The sequence below is a fragment of the Phaenicophaeus curvirostris genome, chromosome 4, assembly GCF_032191515.1.
Source record: "Phaenicophaeus curvirostris isolate KB17595 chromosome 4, BPBGC_Pcur_1.0, whole genome shotgun sequence".
In the NCBI taxonomy this organism is placed as follows: Eukaryota; Metazoa; Chordata; class Aves; order Cuculiformes; family Cuculidae; genus Phaenicophaeus; species Phaenicophaeus curvirostris.
The window spans coordinates 14,305,370-14,332,321 of NC_091395.1; the positions used below are offsets into that span (position 1 = coordinate 14,305,370).

The 26,952-nt window shown below is 37.0% G+C and overlaps 1 protein-coding gene across 1 annotated transcript in view; it reads left to right on the forward strand.

The window, feature by feature from the left end:
* Positions 1-24,345, forward strand: part of HHIP (hedgehog interacting protein) — a 75,322-nt gene extending 50,977 nt beyond the window's left edge. Inside the window, exons 8-13 of the mRNA XM_069855304.1 lie at positions 1,250-1,371; positions 3,355-3,478; positions 4,123-4,253; positions 4,690-4,771; positions 15,191-15,339; positions 18,375-24,345. Of these exons, the coding sequence (XP_069711405.1) occupies positions 1,250-1,371; positions 3,355-3,478; positions 4,123-4,253; positions 4,690-4,771; positions 15,191-15,339; positions 18,375-18,568 (802 nt within the window). The 3' untranslated portion in view covers positions 18,569-24,345. The remainder of the gene's footprint in view (positions 1-1,249; positions 1,372-3,354; positions 3,479-4,122; positions 4,254-4,689; positions 4,772-15,190; positions 15,340-18,374) is intronic.
* Positions 24,346-26,952: the final 2,607 nt, after the last annotated feature.

Here is a 26,952-nt window from a genome sequence, read left to right on the forward strand (position 1 = left end):
TGTCACTGTCAGAAACAAAAGTACATTGGAAAAGAGGGAAGGAGAAGAGAATGCACAACTATGACAAGTCAAGACTGAAATAACAGAAACAAAGCATAGGATTTTTTGTTTTAATGAATAATAAAATTACAACCTTTATGAAAAAGAGAACCTAAAGCAGAGAGTTAGTGAAGTACAGCTGAGAAGGGAATCTGAGAAATTAGAGCAGCAGAATCTCGATTGAGAAAAAAAGGCACATGGAAAACAAATGAGAACATCTGGTGATATCTAAACAATAAAAAGGAGGAGAGCCACACTTTAACTAAACAACGCATAATTCTTCAAATTAGGTGGGTGGTAGGACGGAAGTGACATTTAAAGTCATGGTTTGTAAAAAATCAGAAAGTTAAGTTGTTGAGATAAGAAGCTGATTCTTGGAATTTATAACAGTCCAAAATTCCTACACCATGTAAGTCAACACACTTAGCTTGGAAAAAGCATGATTCGTGCCAGGTGCTATTGAGCAGAGTACTTTTTATCACTAGGAAAAAATAGTTTTACTTCACATTATATAAAAAGTGGTGCAGGAATAGGAAAGGTGTGTTATCTCTCATATACAAATCTGACACAGTTCTCATTGGGCCCCTCACTACAGGAAGGACACTGAGGTCCAGGAGCATGTCCAGAGAAGGACAACAAAGCTGGTGAAGGGGTTGAAGAACAAGTCTTGTAAGAGGCAGCTGAGGGAACTGAGGTTTTTTAGGCTGGAGAACAGGAGGCCAAGGGGAGACCTTTTCACTGTCTACTGCTGCCTGAAAGGAGGTTGTAGCAAGGTGGGTGTTGGTCTCTTCTCCAAAGTGCCAGGTGATAGGATGAGAGGAAAAGGCCTCAAGCTGCACCAGGGGAGGTTCAGATTAGACATTAGGAAAAAATTCTTCACCGAAAGGGTTCTCAGGCACTGGTAGAGGCTGCCCAGGGAGGTGGTTGAGTCACCATCCATGGAAGTATTTAAAAGATGGATGGATGAGGTGTGCAGGATATGGTTTAGCAGTGGACAGGTGCAGTTGGACTTGATGATCTCAAAGGTCTTTTCCAACCAAACTATTCTATGATTCATATTTTGGCTTAGTATGAAATAGGTCACTCAAATGAGTAGGCACCACAAAGAAATGATAATCCTTCAAGATGTGATGCTTCATATTGCTGATACAGAATTATACATTATGAGGTCATCTATCTTATGGATTTTCTTGTATTTTCTGTTTTACAGATGTGCTGTGGACCGCCACCCAACAGATGTGAACACCAACTTAACTATACTTTGCTCAGATTCAAATGGAAAGAACAGATCTTCAGCAAGAATCTTACAAATAATAAAGGGTAAAGACTATGGTAAGTTCCAGCCAGGGTAAAGCTACTAAGCACAGTCACTTTCTATGCCCATGGAATAAAAAAGAGAAAGCAGAAAAAGAATAGACAAAAAGGACTGCTTAGCCATGAGAGGTAACTTACTGCATAGGCAGGATAGATAACCTACGAAAGATAGAACTTAGGAAAAGTATGGTACAAGCAGATAAAAGATGCAAGACAAATCAAAATTTAAATGACAACTTCGTTCCTGTTGGTGTAGAAGATAGTTAAGAAATATGCCAGTTCAAAGATCTCACTGCTGTGGCATATGATGGCTCATAATGAAAAGACTTCTGAGGATTAGGAGGTGATGAAAACGTATTCTTAGCCACAAATAACCTTTTGAGATACTGAAGGGACATGTCATGTAATGTGTCTCCTATAATGGAAAAAGTGAGATAGACTACAACAGACCACAATCAAGCAGGGAAATGACTGAGCTCTGTTTAAATGTTACCAAATACTGGAAAACTTAAAAAGAATGCACTATGCTACTACTTCATACTAATTGACTAGCGTAGATTAGATTGCAGAAAATAAACATATTCAATTAGGGGCTTAAAATTTTAAAGCATTTCTTGTGCTTTCTGAATCAGTGTGATTATCAGTCACAAGTTTAATTTAATGTCCAACTCTGATACACATTAAGATCACTTGCTAGTTCAGGCAAGCCAGGTGATGGTTACTATCAGCTATAGCAGCTTGTAAATTCATGGTGGTAAAAGGTGATAAGTGCCAAAGGTGTGTAAAGGCATCAAGAGCTGGTGTGTCTCCTGGAACACAGCACTTTCTGATTTTATTCACATCCTTCATTCTCCCACCTGTACTTTACTGCAAAGCAAAGGAGCTGCTCTACTTAGTAGGAAAATACACAATAGTGTAATGCAATTGTTCTACTTTCATCATTGCACATATTTTCTGTGTTCATTTTATAAAAGCCAAACCAAAGTATAATATTTGGTAAACCACTGCTTCCATGGAATTTTGACTGCATCTTTATTGCAGAGTAAACTAAGCAATATTGTGTCTCTCCAGAACAGCTTGCCAATATTAATATGAGGCTGTGATTTGCTTCAATAAAAAGCATCTTTTTGTCCCACATAAAATTTCAGCTCTTACTCTTGTAGAATAATCTGGGGAATTCATTTATCAAAGACTTGCAGATAGCCCTCTGACTGAAAAAAAAAAGTTCTTATAAAACAAAAAGGTCTGTTGGCTGTGGCTTTGATTGAAAATTAGGCAGTTAGGATGTCAAGTAGAGCCTGCTTTTACCCTAAGCAGTATTTGGTTGCGTGAATAGGAACATCTACACTGAAACTGCCTTGAAGACATTATTTGATAGGACTAACTCTGCAGCTTTGCAAAAAAAGAAAAAAGTATTTGTAGGAACTGCAACTACAACAGCAGTATAAAATAAATTACCACAAGAAGCTACACCCAGCCATACCAGTGTTTAATGGGGCGTAACACACATACCATGTTAAAACTGTTGATTTTGAATGTATTTTTCAAACCATTGAATGGCTTTGAAAGAAGTTCTGCTGAAAATCACTGGAATTTCTGCTTTTAGATCCTAGAAGGACCTTATAGTAAAAGGGGGTTAATTGTAATCCTGAAGTTCAAGAGATCCATTCTGCAGACTGTACTCACACTTAATAGCAGCAATCACATCAACTTCAATGCAAGTCCAACCTAATCCTTATACAGTTTTATTCCTCCAGCTGGTGCACACAGAAGAAAGCAATTGCAGCCTCTCCCCTCTAAACCTCTAACCGATTGTTTCACAAACAGCCTTTGTTGTAATTTTCTGATTTTTTTTCATGTTTCATTTCCATCAACGTATCTTGAATTCTAGGGAATGTTTAAATGGAATTCACCTCTTTTCTTGAGGTAATAATATTTTCATAACTGTGAATCAAAATATGAAACCGCATATGATCTAATGCTACGGTAGTTCCTTTTTAGAAAGTGAGCCTTCGCTTTTAGAATTCAAACCATTCAGCAGTGGATCCTTGGTTGGTGGATTTGTCTATCGGGGCTGCCAATCTGAAAGACTCTATGGAAGTTACGTATTTGGAGACCGCAATGGGTAGGTTTCCTATAACTCTTAAATAAATCATATAAAGTATATGTAGTTATTGAGCTTCCCATATAAAGGAACATCCGCAGTCTTCTATGCTGTGTCACTTTGCCCGTTCAGCAGTGTGACAACGCAGATTAAATTCTAGATTTGGAAATAAAATAGCATTCTAATGAATGGTGACGTAAGTACCATATCTGAGCCGTGGGAAAAAAAAGCACAAAGACATCACGACACTCTTAAGGTTTTAGTTCTACAAATACTTGCCTGCGTCATTTACTTTATGATAGAAATAAATGTTATTAATGGAATTGTTTCCCAAACAGGTCCAACAGGTAAGGTGTTAACAAGTTGAGGGTTTTATGGAAAAAATCTCTGATGGAGCAAAATTAGTGCTTTTTAAATGAGCTCAGTATTCACAAATTGATACATAGTACAGCTTGAACCCAATTTTGCAATGTTTGAATGACAGGAAGGGAAATGCTGTGCTTTTTAAGCATCTGAAAAGTAACAAGCAGGAAATTATAAGATAAATAACTGCACATGTTTATCTATGGAGCTTCTTGCAGCAAGTGTTTACTTATTTTTCTGGACAATGAAAACTCTATTACAAATGTAATATAACAATTTCCTTTATGTGTTTTTGAATATAGAAATTTTTTAACACTGCAACGGAGTCCTGCAACCAAACAGTGGCAAGAGAAACCCCTCTGTCTTGGCAACACTGGTTCATGTAGAGGTTTCTTTTCAGGCCCCATCTTGGGATTTGGTGAAGATGAATCAGGTAAATAGGAAAAGAAGTATTAAATCATAAGCCTTATCAGTCCTTACTGTCTCTGTGAACTGTGCCACTCACTATGACACAATGTGACATATCCTTGCTTTTATGCCCAACATTACAGACTTAAGGGGCAAAAATATTGCATGAGCAGACCGATACCACACTTCTTCCTTCCTTCCTTCCTTCCCAATTCTGTTTTTTTTTAACTAATTCTATACAATATGAAACAAAAACCATTCACGACTGTCTTTGATGTTTTAGCATGGATTTGGGGGAAGTTCTTATTTAAATTTTCAAATAGCAATGATTCCTTCATAAATTTCAGTGATTAGTGTTTCTTCTGAAGTTTTTTTAATCTCATCTTGCAAATAAAGCTAGATCACAAGAGTCATGAATTTGACATCCTTTCCCTGATTTATTGTGTTGGTTTCTTGAACAGGTGAGATTTACATATTATCAAGCAGTAAAAGCATGACACAACCTCACAGCGGAAAACTGTACAAGATCGTTGACCCAAAAAGGTGAGCATCACATTTCTCACTAAGATCAATCTTTCTTTCAACAGGTTAAGAAACAAAAGTAGTTCTTCCTATGCAGCTGAATTATGCAATACTGACATTCCAAAAGAAGGGAAATTCTCAGTGCAGGGGGCTTCCTAGAAGCAAATGTACCATCAGCAGCAAGCAGAATAGATTTGCTAAAAGTAATCACTGTCTCACAGAAAGTGCACGTCAGAACAACAAGAGGTGTAACCAACATTAATTTCTGGAACTTTTTACTTTCCAACTTTATGCTAAATGTTGTCCACTTCCCCACCCAGATTCACATTCTTCGCACGTTTTCAGATAAGTGTAGGGATATTTAATGTGGAACGGAACAGCTAAAAGATGCTCTGAAGCCAAATGACCTGCAGGTACCACAGAGGTTATACAGCATCAGTGAAAGGAAGATGCTAGAATTCTCCCCAGCACTACTGCTTCCCTGCCTGCCGCTGCGGTGAGGCAGTGCACACAGGGAGCTGGCTTGACAGGTTAGTACTGGCTGACCGTACCCACTCTGAAAAGCTACTACAGAAAACAATTTGACAGTAAGAGCTAGAGGACAAGCCATGCCTAGTCAGTTCCAATCTCACTCAATTTCTGTTTTGCTCTGAGAGACAGGTTCAGTCTTTCCCAAACATCTCTTCTGTTGTATAGGAGATACCACCAGCAGAGGAGAATAGAGAGCCCTGAGTGTGAACTGTCATAGCTTACTACTTTTCAACATTATTCTACACCCCTGCATTTACCTACCTCTCCCTAGGGAGGTTTGGAGCACCAAGGAAGAAAACCTTCTGTCCTCGGACTGTGTGCTAAAAATACAATAAATTCTTTAACAGTTCTTCAAGCACTGTTTCCAAAAGGCTTATAAATCCCACGCAAATGATTTATAAGACACAGAATTAATAGGATTGGTTTAAGTATTTAGACTAATTTGGCAGTTGTAAAATGAGGATAAACAAAAATTATCAAACCAGATTTTCTTGAGATCTGGTCACTTTCAGGTTCTTTGTGGAGCAGCTAGAGCAATGAAAATATTAGGGAATCTGGGAAGGCTGCAAAAATCCAGTCCCAAACATGGCCCACGGTCCCCACCAACAATAAGAGAAAGTGACTAGCAGACACTCACTTTAGCTGGAGAAATATGATTTTCTTCATGACGGATCTTGCTGCTCTATCACACCAAATCTGTGGTATGTAAAGGTACCAAGTCCACCCTGCAAAAGGATCAGCAATTAACAGAGACAGAAACAGGCAACAGAAATCAAGTTTGTCATATTAATTACTTTGATCCAATCATATCATCCAAAAGCAACTGCCTATTTGTTCAGCATCTAGTTAGGCTTGCATGTTTGGTCTTGCTGTTGACCATTTAAGGGAGGAATTTATTTTCTTGACAGAATTTAAATTCTTAAAATTGTTATTGGGACAACAACTTCATTCAATAATAAATGCATTAAATTGGTTGCACGCTCTACTGTAAATTACAGTAGTTTCAGTGTTTTATAATTATACTTTCTGCATCCTATAGCAAACACTTGGAAGCAGATGTTACTGCAGGCTAGAGCAGGCTGTCAGTCAAGGTTATTATGTATGTTTTATTTATGCTTTCTGGTATTAAAAACATTTTTTTTAGAACAAAACTTGCCATTCTTACTGGGATTGTTTAGTCTGTTGGTGTATGGTTTTAAGTGAATTTTACACCCTAAATCCACTATTAGTATCTAATTACATGGGGCTGCCTTGTTTGACCTCGGCTTTTTTTGTTCCTGTTACCTCTTCCAGTAGGGTGGTCTTCAGCTGACATACCTGAAAGGCCAGACCTCCCATTGCTGCACTCACGGTTGGCTGTTCATGTATGGAAAAGGGTCAAGACTGTGTTTGGTTACTGGTGAAAGTAACCAGAAAACTATAAAATACTTTTGTAAATTGACACACAGTTGAAATTAAACAGACTGTGGCAAAGGGGTATTGTTTTTGGTAACACTTTTTTAGAAACATGGGATAATTTGCATGCAGGCAATGTTTTGAGTTTTGTTGGTTTTCAATCTCACACCATGACAGGCTTTTAAGTGAAAGACAATGAGTTACTTCCACAAAAGAGCACTGCAGCCTTATTTATCATTTCATGCTGATTTCATATTACACATGTAAACAAGTTTAAAATCCCATGGCTATGGCAAGTGTTCATGTAAAGCTTTATTAACAAAAGATTAATTGGTATTTACATGCAGACAAAAGAAAAATGTCTTAAGTTAAATTGTATTGGTATTTACGTGCTAATTATTTGTTGCATGCTAATATTTTGTTGCTCCTTTTAATGTCTTCCCCATGGTGCGCGCCATAGAAATACATCAAATATAGGTGTAAACCCGAGCACAGTAAGCTTTCTAGAACATAAAATGAAGATGCTACAGGTGGGCTATGAGCACTAGGTATAAATAAAGTCTTAGAAATTCACTACTTACTAACAAAACCCTGTCAGGGGTGGCCCCTAGAAGACTCATCGATTTGCAGAAAGCAGAGTAAAAGAACAAAATTATCATTCCTTGTGGTAGACACTTCATGGAAATGAATAACTTCATGCAAAAAACAGTCTTCTGGCAGTAGTCATTCACAAGCTGCTGCAAGCGTATGGAATTATTCTTCTAAATAATCAATGTTACATGAAGATGCAGGATTTGGTTTCTTTTGATCTTTGTAGAAAACTACTGCATAGTCAAAGTTGTTCTCAAACATAACCTTGACCACGATTTCCTTGTCTCAAATATAGCTTAAGGAATAAACCTATAAGGTGGATACTGCTAGCAGTAGGAAAAAAAAAAGATTCAAAAGAAGTAGGTATGTTAAAATATTAGAAGACGAGAGGATGAGGGTAATCCAGAGAAGCCTTTGCACTAGTCTTCAATAATCAGCAATGGGGAAGTCCTATCCTAAAACAGTCCTTCACATGTAATGAAAATGAGGTGTTAAACTGAGGTGACATATAACAAATTGATAAATACAATCAACACAGAGGTTCTGAATCCCTCTATCATCAGGGCAGTTTGTAACAGAGTTTAAGGTACCACAGCAAACTTTTGTCCAAATACTTCACGTCAATAAGTAAATAGCCTCACATCAAAATCACAGAATCAAATAATACTTCTCTTTGTAAAAAGGTTGTTTTAATGGCATATTAGTACATGGGAGCTCTTAGACAATTATGAGAAAAATCAGAAACAGAAAAGTTAAGTATTAACATAAATAAGTATGTGGGGTGCTGCAAAATACAAATATACTACCTATTACCATAACTGAGTATGGGTAATATCATTGTTAGCTTTGAGTTTGGAGAAGATGTGGGAAACCAAAGGAATTACAAACACACAAAACCACAACTAGGTAAATGAGTTAAAAAAGCAGACAAAAGAAAAATGTCTTAAGTTAAAACTGTGCCTCTGAAAAATATAGCCGTTTCTTGATGGTTATATAAAGACGTTCTCACAAGTAAACTGCTTTCCAGGGTTAGGAAATAATGAGAAAACATAAGGAGACTTATATACTTCACTAAGAGGTAGGAAGGAGTAGTCGGATGTCCTGAAAACCAGTACAAATATTAACATTTTCTAAACTGCCTTTCTGAACATAAAAGAAAAACTTTTATTTTCTATTTTATTACTTTCTGGTTTATATTTTTTCCTGTCTCTGTTTCTACAAATACATACTAATATCAATCACAAAACCATTGATAAATGATTAGCAAAAATAGCTAGATAGACAGTGATACAGAAAATATGGATAGGTCCAAATATCCCAGTTACTCAATGACAGAGAAACCCATTGGAAAAGGAAAAGTAACCATTTTCTAGCATAACGATGGAAGATGATCAGCTGTAGCCAGTAATAAAAATGCATATTTAAGTAAGAAATATCTGTTGATAGGTTCATGTCAGCTGTGATTTAAACATTGTTACCAGCTGTTCTTCAAAAATCATAGACTTGGACAGACCAAGAAGTAAGAAAATAAATTTTTGAAGGTGGCAGTACACCCATAATATGGCTTTGTAAGTCTTCTTTTAGAATATTTCTATTATGATCACTTTTATCTCTAAGCAAATTATGGATAAAATAAAAAAGATTCAGAGAAGAGTACTCAAACTGATAGAAAATACAAAGGATTTCTATTTACAAGATAGGATTAAACCCAGAAAAGTTTATAGGGCAGACACACAGTGGTGTGTCCCCTGTGAATTTTGAAGAGTTCCTCACTGTGGATGCCGTGATTCCAAAGAGGATGAGTAATTGTTTTGATCAGGATGGCTCAGTGGAGCCAGCAGGTGACTTCTGTGAGAGACGGCAGAGCTTAAGTGTCCCTGCACTCATAAGATTCCTCTTCCTCTCCTTATAACACCTTAAAGATCTGGATTTCAATATGTTTCTTATCAACAGCCAGAATAGCTGCTTTCCATCAGATTGAAACTTGAACTTGATTCAAACCATCTCACTCCTCTTTCATGCCTCTCCAGAGTACGTAACTCCACTTATCATCCTTTCCATCATCACCTTCTGGGATTTCCGCTGTCGGGGAGTATTTCCAAACAGACTGATTTCAGACACTAAAGGACAATACCTAGGTCATACCTGATTTTGACATCATCCAAGCTCTTTACAAAAACATTGGTAATTTTATTTTGTAGTCTGAGTTAAGAGTGTTGGATGGTATGATAGAAGAATAGCATTTATAAAAGCATAGCCCCTTTGAAGGCTTTACTTACTATCGAAACAGAATCTCAGAAACCTACTATTTTGGACTAATTTGCATCAAGATCCTAAGTTTTGATGGGCTATAGATACACTCTGAAGCTACTACTGGAAACTCTGTATAATGAGCCAATTTGGTTGGTGAATGCTCTCACCAGCCCAGGTGGGCCATGTGATTTCTTTCTGTTCAGAAAGTTACTATCCCTTAATTCATTTGAGGGAATGGAAAGCCAGAATTAATGTCTAATTATGTTTAGTTTAGCCGGAGCATTCAAAATTCTTATCTCATTTACCAACCCACATGCAGTTACTATTCCCATAAGAGACACTAAAGAGAAATTAGAGCTTTTTGTGAATACCAGCCTAGAGAGTTTCACTTTACAGAAGTACTTCACAAAAACTCCTTTGTAACTACGATGGAAAAACCTAAGGATTTTTTTCAATCACATCACAGCTCACTGACTGTAAAAGTTTTTGTTTTGGTTTGGGATGGTTTTTTCCCCTTTTTTTCAGTCTTTCTAGCACTGGCTACTACGGACTTCTCACTTTTTGTCACTTTATAAGGAAAAAAACAGCTCAGTTTATCTTTTGCTTATTTTCTGGAGCCTGAAGGAAGCTTTTGCCATCCTAAAGAAAGTCATACATAATAGAGCAGCTTTAGCCCAGTAAGCCAGTCTTTCCCAACTCATCAGTCAAAGTGTTATGCAAGTGGCCCCCTAAATTGATAAATTCCCACAGTGCCTGTTGACCCAGCTGCCAAGTACTCATGCAGCAGGTGTTGTTTTCATGACCACCCTGACAGTAATACAAACTGTTTAGCAGTTGCATTGACCTCTTAGCTATTAACATTGATACAGGCTTCACTAGGGACTAGTTTTCAAACATGACAGAATTTCTTAAGACTAGAGGTCATGAACAAGTATACCATATAAGAATAAATTTGATATGCTGCTGAGTTTAAATCTTAAAAGCTGTGAGTTTTTTCCACATTATTCCCATGTAGTAAATCTGGAGACAAGTAATGAGCTTTTGGCATCTCTCCCAGGACTAAAGGTATGCTTTTTAATTTTAGAAGCTATACCTGAAGAGATGCTGTATTTATGCTATGACAAGTAGTAAATTTAATCTATGATAAGTAGTGAAACAAAATTAGTTTTTCTTGACATTTTTCCTTATAAAGGGAAAAAACCCCAAATAATTAATGCACAAATGCTGGTTATATACTTAAGCATCATTCTAATACCTAATATCTTGTGTGCAGTTACAAGAAGCATAACATTCTTGTCATGTATTTTGTACCATAATCAGGATTTCCACAGCCTTGTCTCTTGTCTGAATTTGAACATCCACGAATTTTAAATGTTTTTTTTTTCACTTAAGTGGGAAAGTAGAGATTTTTGATATTGTGTCAAAGGCACAACGGAGGAACTGTTTTCTGTTCAGTACCATTGTATTACTGCTGAATTTGAGCCTCCATTTGCATTGATTTATGTATGTCTGAGTTACAGGCTAGCGCATACAGTGACTAAACCACTCTGTGCGTTTAGTGGAATTGTGAAGAGATGCACTAAAGAAAGCATGAAATCCTAAGCAGTTCCAGGATGAGTTTTAATCTATTAAAGCACGTAAGACTTTTATATGCCTCTAACCAAACAGTAGAGACTACTTTCTTATACTAGCTACAGGAACGCAGCAAAAATTATTTTACACATTGCACAGGCAAGAATTTGCAGCTCCCTGCACACATCAGTGGTGGGACCCAGCGAGGGCCCCAGCATCCCGCAGCTTTTCCTCCATGTTCCATACATTTAGAGTTGTTACACAGTTTCATGAAAGCGTGTTTTAACAAGCAAGATATACTGTACTGTACTGTATATATGAGCAGCTCTTTAAGATAACTAGAATTGTACAGACCATATAAATAGTCATTATCAGCTACATTTTTGGCTGACTTTCTGCGAACCAAATAGTGCTTACTGGAAGAGTAATCAAGCTGTACCCTTTAGAGTTTTATAGATTGAAGGAGACAAGGAAAAAAATTCTTTTCAGCCCACTGCATGGCTCCATCTATTCCCCTCCATTTTCCACATCAAGAGACACAGTGAAGCACTAGTAATATAAACAAAACCATAGGCCTGTCTAAGTGCTGGAAAGATCAAGACCCAACAGTCAGTTTCAAAACTTATGTTATCGTTGTGAAATTCTGTTCAACTTATGCTGAGCCTGAAAATTTGCACCCCATTAAAGCCTTAAGAATGCAAAGTGTAAGTATTGCGGGGCAGAGACTTTCTCTTGATACATGCTGGTACCATAACAGCATTCAAATCCTGAGAAAGAAATGCGGCTTTTCCTGTGGTACAAGTATGGAAAACCAGTAATTCTTCTCACGCATGAAAAGGATTCTGCTGCAGCTGCATTTGTATTCCTCTTCTCCTAAGGCACTCTGCCAACCAGAATTTTTTCCATCTTTGTTTCTACTCCACCCCACCATTAATAAATATTATCCGAGGCTGATGAGTGCAAGTTATTGATTGATGGTAGAATAAAAGGCAAGGTTACATTCACAAGTACCAAGAGCACTAGAAAACTTTAAATCATAAAAGTGACAGTCGTGCTTTGCTGGATACAAAAAAAATATGAATCTTGCCTGCCTAATTAAATACAAATAAAAAAAAGAATGATATATTCCAGGGCCATCACAGATAAATTCTTTACTTCTATTAATAAAATAAATAATTATCTTCGCAAATCAAATATCTCTGTGACTTATGAGGTTGTTCTTTGCTAAAGATGTGCCTCTGGAACTCTTTTCCAAGAGATGCTCCAGAAGCCTGAGGTTATGCTTCCCACTAAACACAGTAGTGTACTTGTGTTTGAGCATGAAAAAGACTCCCATTTAAAGTAACTTGAAAAAAATGAGCTTTAACAGAGAGATGAAGAATGAATGTTGTCTCCTATGCAGTTGCCTATAAAGAAATCAACTCAAATGTAGTGGGGTGGGGGGAGAAGTAGGAATTAGAACACAGATCTTTTTGCTTTAAATCTGAAAAATTCTCCACTGAAATTCAGATAGTTTTGTAGAATTGTTTCTGAAACAGCACTGCCTGTTAGTCTCACATATAATTTTTAACTGTAGGAACTTTCTTAACCAGATCATACATAATGCACTTATTAGTATAGAACTGGAATTCCTTACAGATCAAAAAAACCAATGCATTATATTTAAGAGACAGCTATGGAAATACAAAAAAAGTGAAAGGTTTTCAAACTTGCTGACACACAGAAAGTGTCAAAATGTATTTCAAAGCCCTTAAATAATACAAAACCTTTTGAAACCAGAACTTAGTGCTACACTAAAGATGCATCTACACATTTTTTGTGTCCTTAACATCTTTGAAGAACCAGCTCTTCTGTATGGATGTTTAAATAATCATGATATTAATTAAGACTGAGCAGAGAAAGTGCTGTGGTGAAACAAACCAGTGAGCCTGTACTCTATTACTCTGTTTCAAAGGCAAATGCAAGAAACCCTGTAATGTACCATTAACAAGCTGCCTGCCAAAATTGGGGGGAGGGGTGTAAGTGCAGTCAGCTAGTGAGGAACTTCTACGACATTACATACGAGTGCTTATTTTTCTTAAAAATTATTTTTACCCTATCTAATATTACTTTGAATGGCCCCATTGTGCATAGAAATATCTTTAAATAATCCTACCAGAAGATGGACTTCATTGATATCTCAGAAGCCAGGAGTTTGACTAGTTAGATTTATTTTCTTTAGCTTACTATTTTCCCTCGATATTTCTTCTGATGTTGAAATGGGAAATAAACAAGAATGCCCAATTTTCCTCCTCTTTTTTTCCTGCCAGTTTCTATCATACGCTTCCTTCACACTTCTATCATACGCTTTTCTTCTCAGACTCCAAAGACCATCCTTCTCTCCACACATGAGTATCAATCTACAATTTTAATATTTGTCAGGGTAACCAGTGCACAAGTTGCTATTCCAGCTATTTGCATATAATTGGGGCTTTAATACTGATGGCAGTATAATGACCAATGTTATTGTCCATTCTATTCTATCTCATACAATTTTGGTTTGGTTTGTTTGGATTCTAGCTGGACACTTACCCAAGGTTTCTCTGAGCTCACCACAGAACTATTAGCATCTTTGTTGTGCAAATTTCAAGCTTAGGAATGCATGGCAGTAGTTCAGTATATTTCTTTGATGATGAATAATTTTGTATTTGTTGCTGATTAACTTATTGTACCATTATGCTCCCATTCAATTACTTGTTTCAATCTTTGGGAGATCCTGACATTCTTTTCTCAAACTTATTCCTGTGCAATCAAACCAACAGCAGAGAGAAAATATGGAACCTGTAATGGGAACCTGTCTTGTGATGAACCTATCAGTCTCTAGCTGCTGAACTCAGACAGCAAATAAAATAAGTGGTCAGCATGATGACATATCTCTAAATTGGAAAAAAAACCCAAACAAACAAAAAAACAACCCTAAAAAATCACTGGAAGTCATATCAGCAGGTAGGGCACACTTAACTTAAAACATTTAAGTGTTTTACACACCCAACACTATGGAAGGATTGCTACAGTTCCTTCTTTGTTAAGGAAGATGATGCTGTACTTTTTTTAAAATAAAAAAGGCTACTGGATATCCAAAATATTTTGTAGAGACTGACAAAAAAAATCGCATTAAGTAAGACTTGACAGCAAGACACCCAACAGAAAAACAGTATCAGAAATATTTCAAGTCAGCTGAACTAGAATTTCCTTCTTGCATACGTTTCACAGAATCACACACAGAATAACTGAGGCTGGAGGGCACCTGGTCCAACCATCCTGCTCGAGCAGGGCCACCTACAGGCAGTTGCCCAGGACCATGTGTGGACAGCTTCTGAATGCTGCCAAGGATGGAGACTTCATAACCTCTCCGGGCAACCTGTGCAAGTGCTTGGTCAGCCTCATAGTTAAAAAGCTCGGATGCCTCAATAAGGATCTCGAATGCACAATCTGAATATGATTTCACGAAAATACGGACATAAAAAATCTGCAGTGTCAAACTGAACTTGTAGAGAGAGGCAATATTTTCACAAACCTATTATGCATGTCATAATGTGTGACACAGAACTTGCTGTTTAGATTAGTTTTCACAGCATACAATTGGAAATATCAATTTATATTTTGGTAGAAGAGCAGTAAGACACTGTCAGATTCTGGACTGAATTATGTTACTATTTGCGCTCTCTGAAGAAAAGCCACACAATCAGTAGAACTTAACATGTCTAATATTGACACTATCTAGAGATACATGTTGCCAGTAACCTGCTCTTCAGCAAGCTGGTTTCACCAGGTTCAAGCTTCCAGAATTCTCAAAGATTGCTATTTAATCTTAGAAGATGTCTGAAGGCAGTTATATGAAAGAATAGTAAACCACACCACATTTTTCTGTAACATAATATGATCTCTATGTCTACTGCTGTTTTTGAGAAAAACAAAAAAAAAGCTATCCCCTCAGAACACAGGTTTCTCCCACTGGCAGTACCATAAAAGAGAATCAGGCTTTTAATAAGGAACACAAAGTTTTCCTCGTTGACCCTGACTTTTAACTATCTGCTTGCATCTTATATTTTTATTCAGGCCTTTAGTCCCTGAAGAATGCAAAAGAACAGCTCAGCCTGCACAGATACTGACATCAGAATGCTCAAGGCATTGTCGGAATGGGCACTGCACTCCCACAGGAAAATGCTGCTGTAATCAAGGCTGGGAAGGAGAGTTTTGCAGAACTGGTTTGTATATAGATTCATAGCGACAAGTGAAAAAAGCAGTGAGATGTCATAAGTTGCTTTTAATTATTTGCTGAGAGAAATTTTCAATAGATATCATTGACCGTCTGACAACATTGAAGAAATACTGATCTCACCACTGGCAGGAAAACAAGAAGTCTTTAGATGAGTGCAACAGTAACAGCATTTAATGCAATATGAACCATTACAGAATGCAATTAATAGCATAAATAGGAGAGAGAACAGTATTCTTATTTTTTCATCAAGATTGTAAATGAAAGGAAATGCAATCAATACATATCCCGCACTTGGACATTCAGCTTCCACCTGCAGTATTATCACTGTCAGTGTCCAATAGGAGTACCTTGTCAGGAAAGGTGGCAAATCAGAACTGCAGGCAACTATTGTGTATTTTGCACTTTGCTAATTTAATGCAAATAACTTAGTTTTCATAGAATCACCAGGTTGGAAGAGACCCACCGGATCATCAAGTCCAACCATTCCTATCAAACACTAAACCATGCCCCTTAGCACCTCGTCCACCCGTGCCTTAAACACCTCCAGGGAAGGTGACTCAACGACCTCCCTGGGCAGCCTGTTCCAGTGCCCAATGATCCTTTCTGCGAAGAATTTTTTCCTAATGTCCAGCCTAAACCTCCCCTGGTGGAGCTTGAGGCCATTCCCCCTTGTCCTGTCCCCTGTCACTTGGGAGAAGAGGCCAGCTCCCTCCTCTCCACAACCTCCTTTCAGGTAGTTGTAGAGAGCAATGAGGTCTCCCCTCAGCCTCCTCTTCTCCAGGCTAAGCAACCCCAGCTCTCTCAGCCACTCCTCGTAAGGCCTGCTCTCCAGCCCCCTCACCAGCTTTGTTGCTCTTCTCTGGACTCGTTCCAGAGCCTCAACATCCTTCTTGTGGTAAGGGGCCCAGAACTGAACAGAGTATTCGAGGAGCGGTTTTGATACATTCTTAGTTTTGATCCTACAAAATAAAATGGGTCCAGTTTGTTAAAGAGAAGTCTAAGTACAATCTATCACAAAGCAGCTAATAATCAGAAGATAATTTTAATCCATTATTAATAGCAGTGCTTTTACTAAGTCCTATCTTGTTGCTGAAACACAGCTTCCAAAAGTCACTTGAAAAAGTGACTGCTATCAAATTAAATGTTGGGTGTGCCACCAAAGGCTGAGATAAATGAACCCAGAGTACCCTGCAGCTGTGCTATTACTGTCTCACCAAGGCTGTGGTTACACTGAGCTGCATAACTCTGGCCTACGCAGATCTCCTAGAGCAAGCCTGGGTACCAGGCATCTGTGTGCATTGGCACAGTTTTTGGAGCATTATTTGCTCAGTGAGTTTGACCAGATGCCTACAGAAAGAGATGAAGTTAATGTAATGGCAGTAGAACTCAAAAGAGGAAAAGAATCAGAGTAAAATAATAGAAGGCTCACACAACAGACCAGGGATAATTCAGGTTGGAAAGGCACTCCAGGGCCCTTCTGAAGCAAGGTCAGCTATGAGGACCTTATAGCCTGGAGCGTGGATTTCGGCAACCTCCAGGTTTGCAGTGATAAGCAGGAGTGACTTCGTTTGGTATGAAATGAAATGAAATTACTATTTATATACCTTACTGGCAAGATTCACGAGCTGGCCATCATACAGCCATTCAACAAAAGCAGGTTGGAGAATTGGATGAGGTAATCAACTCCAGTTGTCCTCACTTGCCAGTCAGAGATTTCCTGCATTTAGAGAATGAGGCCCATTCTCAGCCCTTGCCCAAGTGGAATTCAAAGTAAAAAACATAAATGAACATAAATGGGTCTCAAATAATGTTTGGTTTAAAAAATTATAGCTCTATGATAGCTAATTTGATAAATGTAGTGTACAAGAAAGCTACAGAAAAAATGTAGAGTAAGGACCTTTCTTTCCTGTATCCCACATATCACTGAACTGAGATGTTCTAGGTTGGATCTCAAGGTACTATTATAAATTAAATAAGAAAATTACCTTCTGAGGCATCAATTTCCTCATAGGATAATTAAGAAACTCGTGAATAAAATCAAGAAATCTGTTTTCATATAGCATATTATAAAGCTCTCTAAATCATACTGTAACCTTATTGTAATAGATAGCATTACAGGGCAAAATGTCTGAAAAAAGAAATATACACTCTATTTATCACTGTGGTGTGAAGCTACCCAAGAAGAAAATACTTCCACAACTGAAGTTTAATTATTAGTTTTGCTAACACTAGCTACAATTTAAAGTAGCACTTATAGATGAAAAACTTAAGCAAGCTGAATAACCTAGAACTCTATAGGTAAATCATCAGGCATCTGCTAAAGAGAGAGGAAAAATCATTGGAACTTAACAAATTGATAAAAGCTGTCAAAAAAACCCATTCTGGTTCTTTTTTTTTCCTAAAGGGAATTAAATTTTGTCCAAGCATGTGAGATTCAAGAGCCACCGGAGTGCATCTCTGTGGTCAGTAGCAGTCTGCTCTGCTAAGGAGAGCACGTAATGCAGAACTCTGCATGTACAAAGGGGTTTGCCTGAGATTCTGTTCTTGCTAGCTTGGAGGTGGCCAGGTGCTAAAAGGTCTCACCAACCTGAGGACTTTTTGGGTTGCCACCATAAGAAATGGGATGAGGTAGACCACCACTGCTGAAAGATCTATATAAACTGCTATATGTCATGTTTTCAAATGCTAAGATACTTGGAGCTGAAAGTCTCTTGAGACAGATCTTCTATGCACTTCAAATTCAAGCATGAATATGGGAATTGGACGTTTCCAAAAATCCGCTATCTGAGTGTCTGTCCTGGCTGATGCCCTCTCAGACACAAAATTACTCCCCCTCAAATGTTCTAAAACTCTAAAAAAAAAAGATTTCAAAACTGCTAATATTTCATCCTTTCTATTTTGTTTTGCATTTATGTGCTTTATCATTATAAGATTAGGAAAGCTCTAAATGAACATGTACTGTATCTTTCTGGGTTGTGAAATTCTAAACAAATCAGAAAATCTCTGTTTTTCTACCCACAGCAAAATGTGATCCAGCCTGTCGACATGGAGGTGTCTGTGTAAGGCCTAATAAATGCTTATGTAAAAAAGGCTATCTCGGCCCCCAGTGTGAACAAGTGGATAGAAACATCCGAAGAGTGACAAGGGCAGGTATTCTTGATCAGATCCTAGACATGACATCCTATTTGCTGGATCTAACCAGCTATATTGTATAGTTTCTGGGACTATTTGGAAGCTACACTTTCAACGGGCATTTGTTTTGAATCCTGTCATTTTTAAGAGACTGTTATCCTGCAACAAATACTGGTGATTTGATTTACTTTATTAATTTAAGTATAATATTCACAAATGTGCAGATAAATTCTTTGTATGTGTGTAAATATTCCTGTACGTCTCCACAGACGTACCCGTACCCAATACGTGCACACATACGCATGCACGCACTATCACAAACATGGTTTTACTGCTAGTGGATTTTTTTTTTCCTATTTATTTCTTCATGAGAAATAGTTTACAAAGTAATTCCACTGTAAACCACATTTTCGTCAAAGGACTTCCGTGATGTCTTAATGGATTCTTTGACACCCCAGAAATCTCGTGTCTGTACCTATCTGATTCTAGCAATAAGAGAGAGGTTTTCAAACATCGCTGTATAAACTGCTGGACTTAATAAAATCCAGTTGTAACAGTTTCTAAAGTGAACTGAACTACATCATGAGACAATATTTCAGAACTCCTTAATGCATTCCTATCTAGGCAATTCATTGTAAGACTGTAACCTTCACCTTCATCAATGTAACTCTATTACAGAATGTTATGCATTTCTTTATCTAGCATAGATGCAAAAATCTGGTTATCGCAGCTTAATATCAAGATTGTTTCAAGTGTTTAATAATTAAATTATATTCGCATATTTCAAAGCCAGTCATTCTAGAAGGTCTGCTTTTTATCATATATTTTATTTAACGATGGGCACTGGGTTCATGTTACATATTTATATTATTTTATTTTATTTTTATAATATAGACATCACCTAGATGAGACAGCTTTACCATGTCCTGTAAAATACTAAAGTTACATTTTTCACCAACTTAATTGGAAAGACGGGGAAAGAGAGAGCAGTCACACTCTTTAATGTGTTGTGGATCTAATCTAGAAATGTATCCTTGTGTCAACTTGTATTCATTTACGACGGATGAAAAAAACAACTGCCAACCAATCATAATAAAATTCCAGCATACGTTAAATGTGTTCATAAAGTGATTTTCACTGTAAGAGGACGGGCCAGATTATACCTGAGTAGACTGTTGCCAATTTCGCACTGAATGGAACGTCCCTGGACAAGAGCTCACACGAGCACGTGTTGGCTGTTTAAGATGTCACTTGTACAAAATGTATAACGATTCTCGCCAAATGTGGTTCTAACTGTAAATGTTCCTTGAAGAGCTAACGTGAAATTGAGTCTGTAAATGTATCAATAAATATGGTGTACATGCTATAGCCAGGTTTTCTAAAGTATTAATAGTCTAATCAGATGTATCTTCAGAACTGGTGCCCTCTTACCTCCAGCTCATTATTGGCAGTTTCTTTGCTCACTACTTACCAACCACCAGATTACCTTTAAGCTACCTGGCTTTTATAAAATCTTGCCTATGCAAAGAAAGCAGAGTAGCCACAGTGTGCACATCCTATGGTGCTTCTAAGCAGCTGCTCATGTGTAAACAATTTATAACACTTCACGCAATAAAATCTCAAAGACTTTAGCCATCATACCCTCTGGTAGCAAAACTACTTCTCCAAGTCAGTGACGTGCAACAGGTTTCCTTTATAGAAAGTTGTCAGTCTTCATTTAGGAAGTATTAAATCTGAAAGTACAGCATGACTGATACTTGCTTTTCTCTGCCTCGTGGATTCCAGCTCAGAGGAACAGAAAATTACATTTGCTTTCCATATATGTTTGCCTGGGTTTCAAGTGACCTCATGCCAAATGGAAATTGGTTCAGAAATCTTGGTTAAGTGCTCAGGGAACAATGGTCTGCATTAAAAAGTGCATGCATAATTTTGCACAATGTAGATTCAACTGACAGTCCATTGAAAGACGCCTCGGGATTAAATGAGCATGAAGACCAAATTGCCCTCTCACCCCAGAAAAGGGTGGTCCCTTATAGTCACACGAACACTTCATTGGCTAAGCAGTGTGACCAATCTTAAAATGAACCCTGTGGTAGCATCTGTAGGTTAATAGCAGCTCTTTGTCTCCGCTGCTTTCTGCCTTTAGTCTTTTCCCCGAATTCCATCACAAAAAGTTTTACAATTAAAAAATGTCCTGACAACCATTTTTGTAAATTGACCTTAGCATCTAATCTTTCCTTATTCAACGTGGGTGACAAAAATGTGAACTTCTCATGAATGAGCCAGCTGTCCAAATCTGTCAGATAGTGCAGTTTTATTACACCCTTCATAATCGGCAAAGCAAGCAAGTCGCTGAAGTATTTTAGCAACATTTAAATATCAGACAGAGATAACATCTTTAACAGTTTCTTTAAGGAAATATATTTAAAAAGAAACCCAACTTTAACTCCACTGTGATGTGTTATTTTCAACAACCAGCTGGGTATATGCAATAGTTCTTTTCTCACTGCTTAGTTACTGGAGACTTACAAAAATACCACAAATGGCAACTAAATTGAAGATCCCCAGTAATATCGATGCAATAGCCATGCAGAGAAGGGATAGCAATGATCTTAGAGTTTCTATCTCAACAATAAAGACAATTCATTTAATAGTGCAATAAGAAAATAAACTCCAGTAAAGCTAAGAATTAAATTCAAACCTCATTCAAATAAATGGCAAAAGACTCACATTGGCTGTGCTGCACTCAGAAAATTGATTTCAAAATTTAAGCAAAACACTGTATTTTATTTTATTAGGGGAAAAAAATTCTCTTTGAATCATTCCATCAAAACTAAGAAGTGAAGAATCTAAGTGAAGATAAGAGGGAGAGGGGAGACAGTTTGTAGAAAGAGTTTTGCTTCATTTTTAAATCATCTTTTGTATCATGTGAAAGCAAGCATCTGCATTAAGCCCACACGGGTACATAGGAAGTCCCAGTGGAAAAGCAGTATTCTCAAAAAAAAAAAAAAGGACAAAAAATCCTAGATGCTTATTTATCAAAAGAACTTATACTATTAAAAAGAGTGAGTAAACCCCAGGCCTAGCCACCCAAGATGCTCATATAAAAAGGGCAACTGCAGTAATTGCCCTGAGAATTGGCATACAAAAAAAAAAAAAAAGCCAAAACAAAACAAAAAAAAAGGATCTGTAGAAAGCCCGTTGCCAGTTAGGTCATTCTGCAGCTATTCTCACACAACCTCCGAGAGTGTCCCAGAATAAAACAGAGCTTATAAATGAAACTAGATAAATGAGGCAATTAGATAAGGGCCTCCAGAAGGGATTTTATGTATGTGTTCAAGTTGTCTCTGTCTCCCTCTCTCTCTCTCTCCCCTAATCTTTTATTCCATTCATTTCTTCCTTTATTCAGAGATACTGCCTCTCTGTTCCTCACACATTGTACATTTCAAGTATTCTTTGAGGCTTTCTACTGTTAAAGATAACACATATACCTGTTGCAAGAAACATAACTCTGTTCCTGATGCCTGCTAGTTTACAACCCTCGGCACAGAAAAACTTAATCTTTTTCTTTTTAAATGCTACTGTCAGAAAGAAAGCGTATTATTGGAATAGAAGCAGAAATATCTTTACTTCCATAGATAAATAGGGAAACCAAAAGATCTTATGTAAAATCGGCTTCAAGTTGTTTCACTCTATTTCAGAAAAACAGTAAATTCATTTCTCTAACGCATCTAGTAAGAAATAATTCACTCACACCCTGCCTCTCAAGGAAATAAATTACTACCATTATCATTCAGGGACACAGATGCGAATTGTTTCTGCCTTTAAATCCTCCCACGTTATTCTATTACATGCAAACAAAGTTTAAATTATGAAATAATTATTATAAATAAGAGCATAAATTTTATATCTCCAACACAACAACTCTGTTTATCTCCTTCTTTCATTCGCTTCTCCACATTTTGGCTTTGCAGCTCCTTGCTTTCTAAAGTCACAGCAAATGTTGATAATCCCTGGCTGCTGCAGGTGACGCTTATTATTTTTGAAACTACCTAATAAATGTGTGCATCAAAGAGGCTTTCCAGCCGGCTGAGGTTTTTATCTTTTCATCATTCCATGAAACTCTGTTATTTTATAGTGACTTCTAATACTGTATCTTAGCTGGACATTTACAGTTCAGGAGCAGCAGCCTCAAGCAGCTCAGCCTCAGGCTGGGAAGCTCAGCCAGAGACAGCCTGAAGCTGGAGGAAGGGAGCAATCACTTGGGCACTATACAGTCACTACGCTTCTCAGAAAGTTACTGATTTCAATCTGATAACCAGATGCTTCACGTAAAAAGCAGAACGATAGTCCTGGGACGAGGAAATGTTGCTTTTCAGCATGCATTTTCTCTGCTTTGTAAAAACATGCAAAATGAAGAGTCTGAAAACACTTAGGAACAAGTAATTTTTCAGAGGTGTAAAGTCCCATTAAGGTGAAAATAAATATTAGTACATGTAATTCTACTTGCATTCATAATATAAGGACTTATAAGACTGGCTCTACATGCAAAAAAAACATCTCTAAGGAAATCCTGCTCTGCTTATTTTTCCTTAATTATGTAAATCCTTTAAAAGACATTAGTGCATTTTAATTTACTATTCTTTAGTTTAACTGTGTACCAGTTTAATTAGGAATTATAGCATTTTGTTAAAAGGTGATCTTTGTCTCAGGAAAAACAGAAGGGAGTCATCAAGTAAAGACAATTTTTTCCCATTTTTCAATATTAAAAATTGACGTAATTTTTATTTTTCGTTAAAAAAAACCCTAGAAATCTCACCAAAATGGCAAGTAACTTTTACTATATACTAATATATAGTAAATATATTCTAATCCAAATTTGCAGGAAATGGAAATAATCTGGGTTTTGGCTACAAAAAATTAATAAATATTTCCATAAGTAGTTTCAGGGCAAAATATTGTAGAAACAGTTAAAAAAAAAAGACCATTTTGCTAAGATGTTCGTTGTTTTAAACAGCAGTGAAATAAGACGCGTGTATTTTTCAGGATATAGGTGTGAAACAGCAGAAGCCACCTGAAAGCCTAATACAGGATTACTTTAATCTTTGAAGGCCTGGCTCCAAGTCCATTGATGTCAACTGAAAATCTCCTATTGACTTCATTAGTTATAGGATTAAGTCCTTAAAAGATATCCACTTAGCTGGCAGAAGATCTTAACTTCAGACATCAATGCACACATGACCTCTCTCTGTCTGCTTCTGCAGTTATTAAGAGTCACCAAGGTTTTCTGGAATAAGGCTGCAGATTGAACCCAGATGAAGCACAAACAGTACTCTCGGGTTTCCACATCGGTATTGCCAGCGGTTCCACAAGGGATCTTTCCGATCTGTCAGAGTTTTTGATACTTCTTTAAAGATGCTGACTGATTAGCTCACATTTTCTCGCTTTCATACATCTCTATGCCTATTTCAAATATAGAAGCATGTGCCACTAAGCAAGAAAGGAACTAAAATTCCAAGTCGGTGGCCCCATTTCATGAAATAGCCATAGCAAGACAGGGCCCAAAGCTGCCCCCACAGATGCTCACAAACATCCATGGAAGCATTCCCCTAAGCATTATGAGCCCAGTATTACAAAGGCTGAATTCAGCAGCATTAAGCACATTTTCAAACCTTTCTCGCTGGGTTTAATAGGGATAGTGCAATATTTCAATCAAGCCGATACCCAACCAACATTTTGAATTAATACCAACATTTTGGTGCCAACCAAAAAGTCATTGTCACCCTTACTAATAAGACTAGCAGGGTTTCTTGCCTTTGTACTCACTGACTTCAAATACGACTCAGCACACAGGTTTATACCGCTATAAAACACCAACATCCAAACAATTCTAGTACAGCAATTAGTTCTGCATAGTTTTATGCTGGACAGACTAACTAAACAGACGGTATTACTAATGCCTTATCTGGGAAAAGAGAAGCATTACTGATTTATAGCTCTGTACAAGTGGTTCAACTGACATATCGACCTTTTTCCTTCAGTTCACTCATGAGTTAATAATTATTAATTTGGTCAATACGTTAGCAAAAGATTATCATGCTGTCCCATAACCCAAAGAAAATTCCCATAGGTTTCCATAGGAAATTTTTCTTCACATTACGCTGCTGTACAGTTTGATTTGAAAGTGAAGTAGACACCAGCTCACCAGGGCTCTCAGTACTGAAGACACAACCTTCTAGCGATCATTTCATGCTACAGGAATTCACAAAAAAATAATCTTCTGTGTTATATACATTTACTGTGTGCCTTTACCTATTGTTTACTGTAAACACACTGGCTTCCACAATAAAAAAAATATCAGAAATTATTGCTAGGAATGTGCACAAACCGCAAGCTGCATTATTGGAGAAGAGTTTTACTTTACTATCACTAAAACACTATCAAAAAACAACCTTCCATCTGTTATAAGTGGTCACAGGGTACCGTGTATACAGTTAAGTTCCTTTTGCAGTCTATGAGATTTTCCTATTTATGTTCATTTTGCAATGAAAACAGAAAAAAATATTTAAAAGAAAAATTGCTTTAATTCCCAGGAAATTTCAGAAAAAAGGTGCCAGCTAAAGCACATGAATATATGCAGCAGCTGTGTTCACAGTATTTGGGTGGAAAGAAGACAGAGAGAGGTGGCTATTTTGGAGGGGGGGACATGTGGGATGCATTTTACTATAGGATAAAAAGGTGGTTCGCATCACAAGGCAGTAACAAACAAATCCCATTTTCTGAATGTTCCTAGGAGGAGCCACTAAACGGAAAATGTTCTAGGCAGAATCAAAACTCATACACAAAATGAACTTAATTCATATAAAGATATACCAAGACCAGAAACCAGCTGGCATTAAGTCACCAGGTGCATCTTGCAGTGAACTCCGTTAATACTGGAAGCAGTAACCCTACCCTATGAATTATCCAGAAACGCTATTAGCTGTCCCCCAACAAAATTTACTGCAGAATTAAAACTTTAATTCCCTTTTGAGAACAACTAGATTGTAATGGGAGCCAAGCAGAAAAGGAAAGAACAAAATTCTGTCACTTGAGAACATGACAGATGTGATATTCCTCTGTTCAATTAGTTTTATTTTATAGAAGCTGTCAGGTACTGTATGTACATTTGAATTGTGGGAAAATAGCTTTGAAAATATCATTAAGACTATGTTTAAGTATCTTCTATAACCTGTATTATACTACTAAGCATATACAGGCACCAATCTAGCAGAGCACTGGAGCACAGAAGTAATTTTAAGCACATGAGTTTTGCTGAAGTCATGTGCTTAACATTATTAATATAATTAAGTGCTTCTTGGTTTGAGACCTTACAAGTCTTTGTGAGTCTACCTGCATAGAATACCTATGCTACATATGCACTTCTTTTTACGGAGACAGCATGGCTGAAGTCCACAGGAAGAGAATTCAGTCACTGTCTGTCACAAATTCTGTATAACCTGAGATAATTGCATCTTTTTGCCTCCACTTCCCATCTGAAATTTAGTGAAATCAATTCTTGTAAAACGCTTTGAGCTCTTCAAATGAAAAGTGCTATAAAAAGTACAAATTATTGTTATATTATTGAACACCATGTATGTATACACACTATTATGTAATATATAATATATGTATAATGCATATAAATTCTAACAAATGTATTTGTGTAATATCTGAGAAATGGAACAGTTGTATCTGGAAGTGATAAATGCATAGAGTTGGATTTATTGTTAATCTGTGGATTTAATGATTTTTTAGACAAAAGGATGTTTAAGTGTATAATTGCTTTTCTTAATTTAATATATTTATGTAAATGCATGCCTAAAGTTCTGGATAGATAGTTATTCTGTGTCCCTTAAGCTAATAAAATATATTAAACGTTATCTTACTATATAAGATATACCCACTGCTTTAAATTTTTTTGGTTTTAATATTTTTGTTATGACAAAATGCATAACTTAAAAATCATGAAATTTTAATGGGCTCTTTGATCTTTGCAGTAAAAGCAAAATGCCCATATTTTATATATTATTTGAAATCTGTTCTAGTTGTATTTATATAAATTCTAAGATGCTTTCATAAAATGTGACTGAACATTGCTATTATTTTTGGAATGGGAAGTTTGGAATGGGGTGTTCTGTTTCCTTCTGGACAAAGGAGAGTGAAAATTAAGGCCTCCATACTGAAAAATACCTGATTCATTGCAAGCAATATGCAAATGCACATACAGCTTGAACACGGGGATTTAATGTACAGGCTTTTCAAGTATAATCTCTTGGTGAATTAGTTCCATAACAATGGGAGAAACATTGGGGGTCATTGCTTTGCTTTGTTTACTTAGCATCTTCAGCATGTCATCAAATCATGTATGTTAAATTCAAATGTACCATTACCATTGATTTAAATAAGGGCCACAAAAAATGGATGC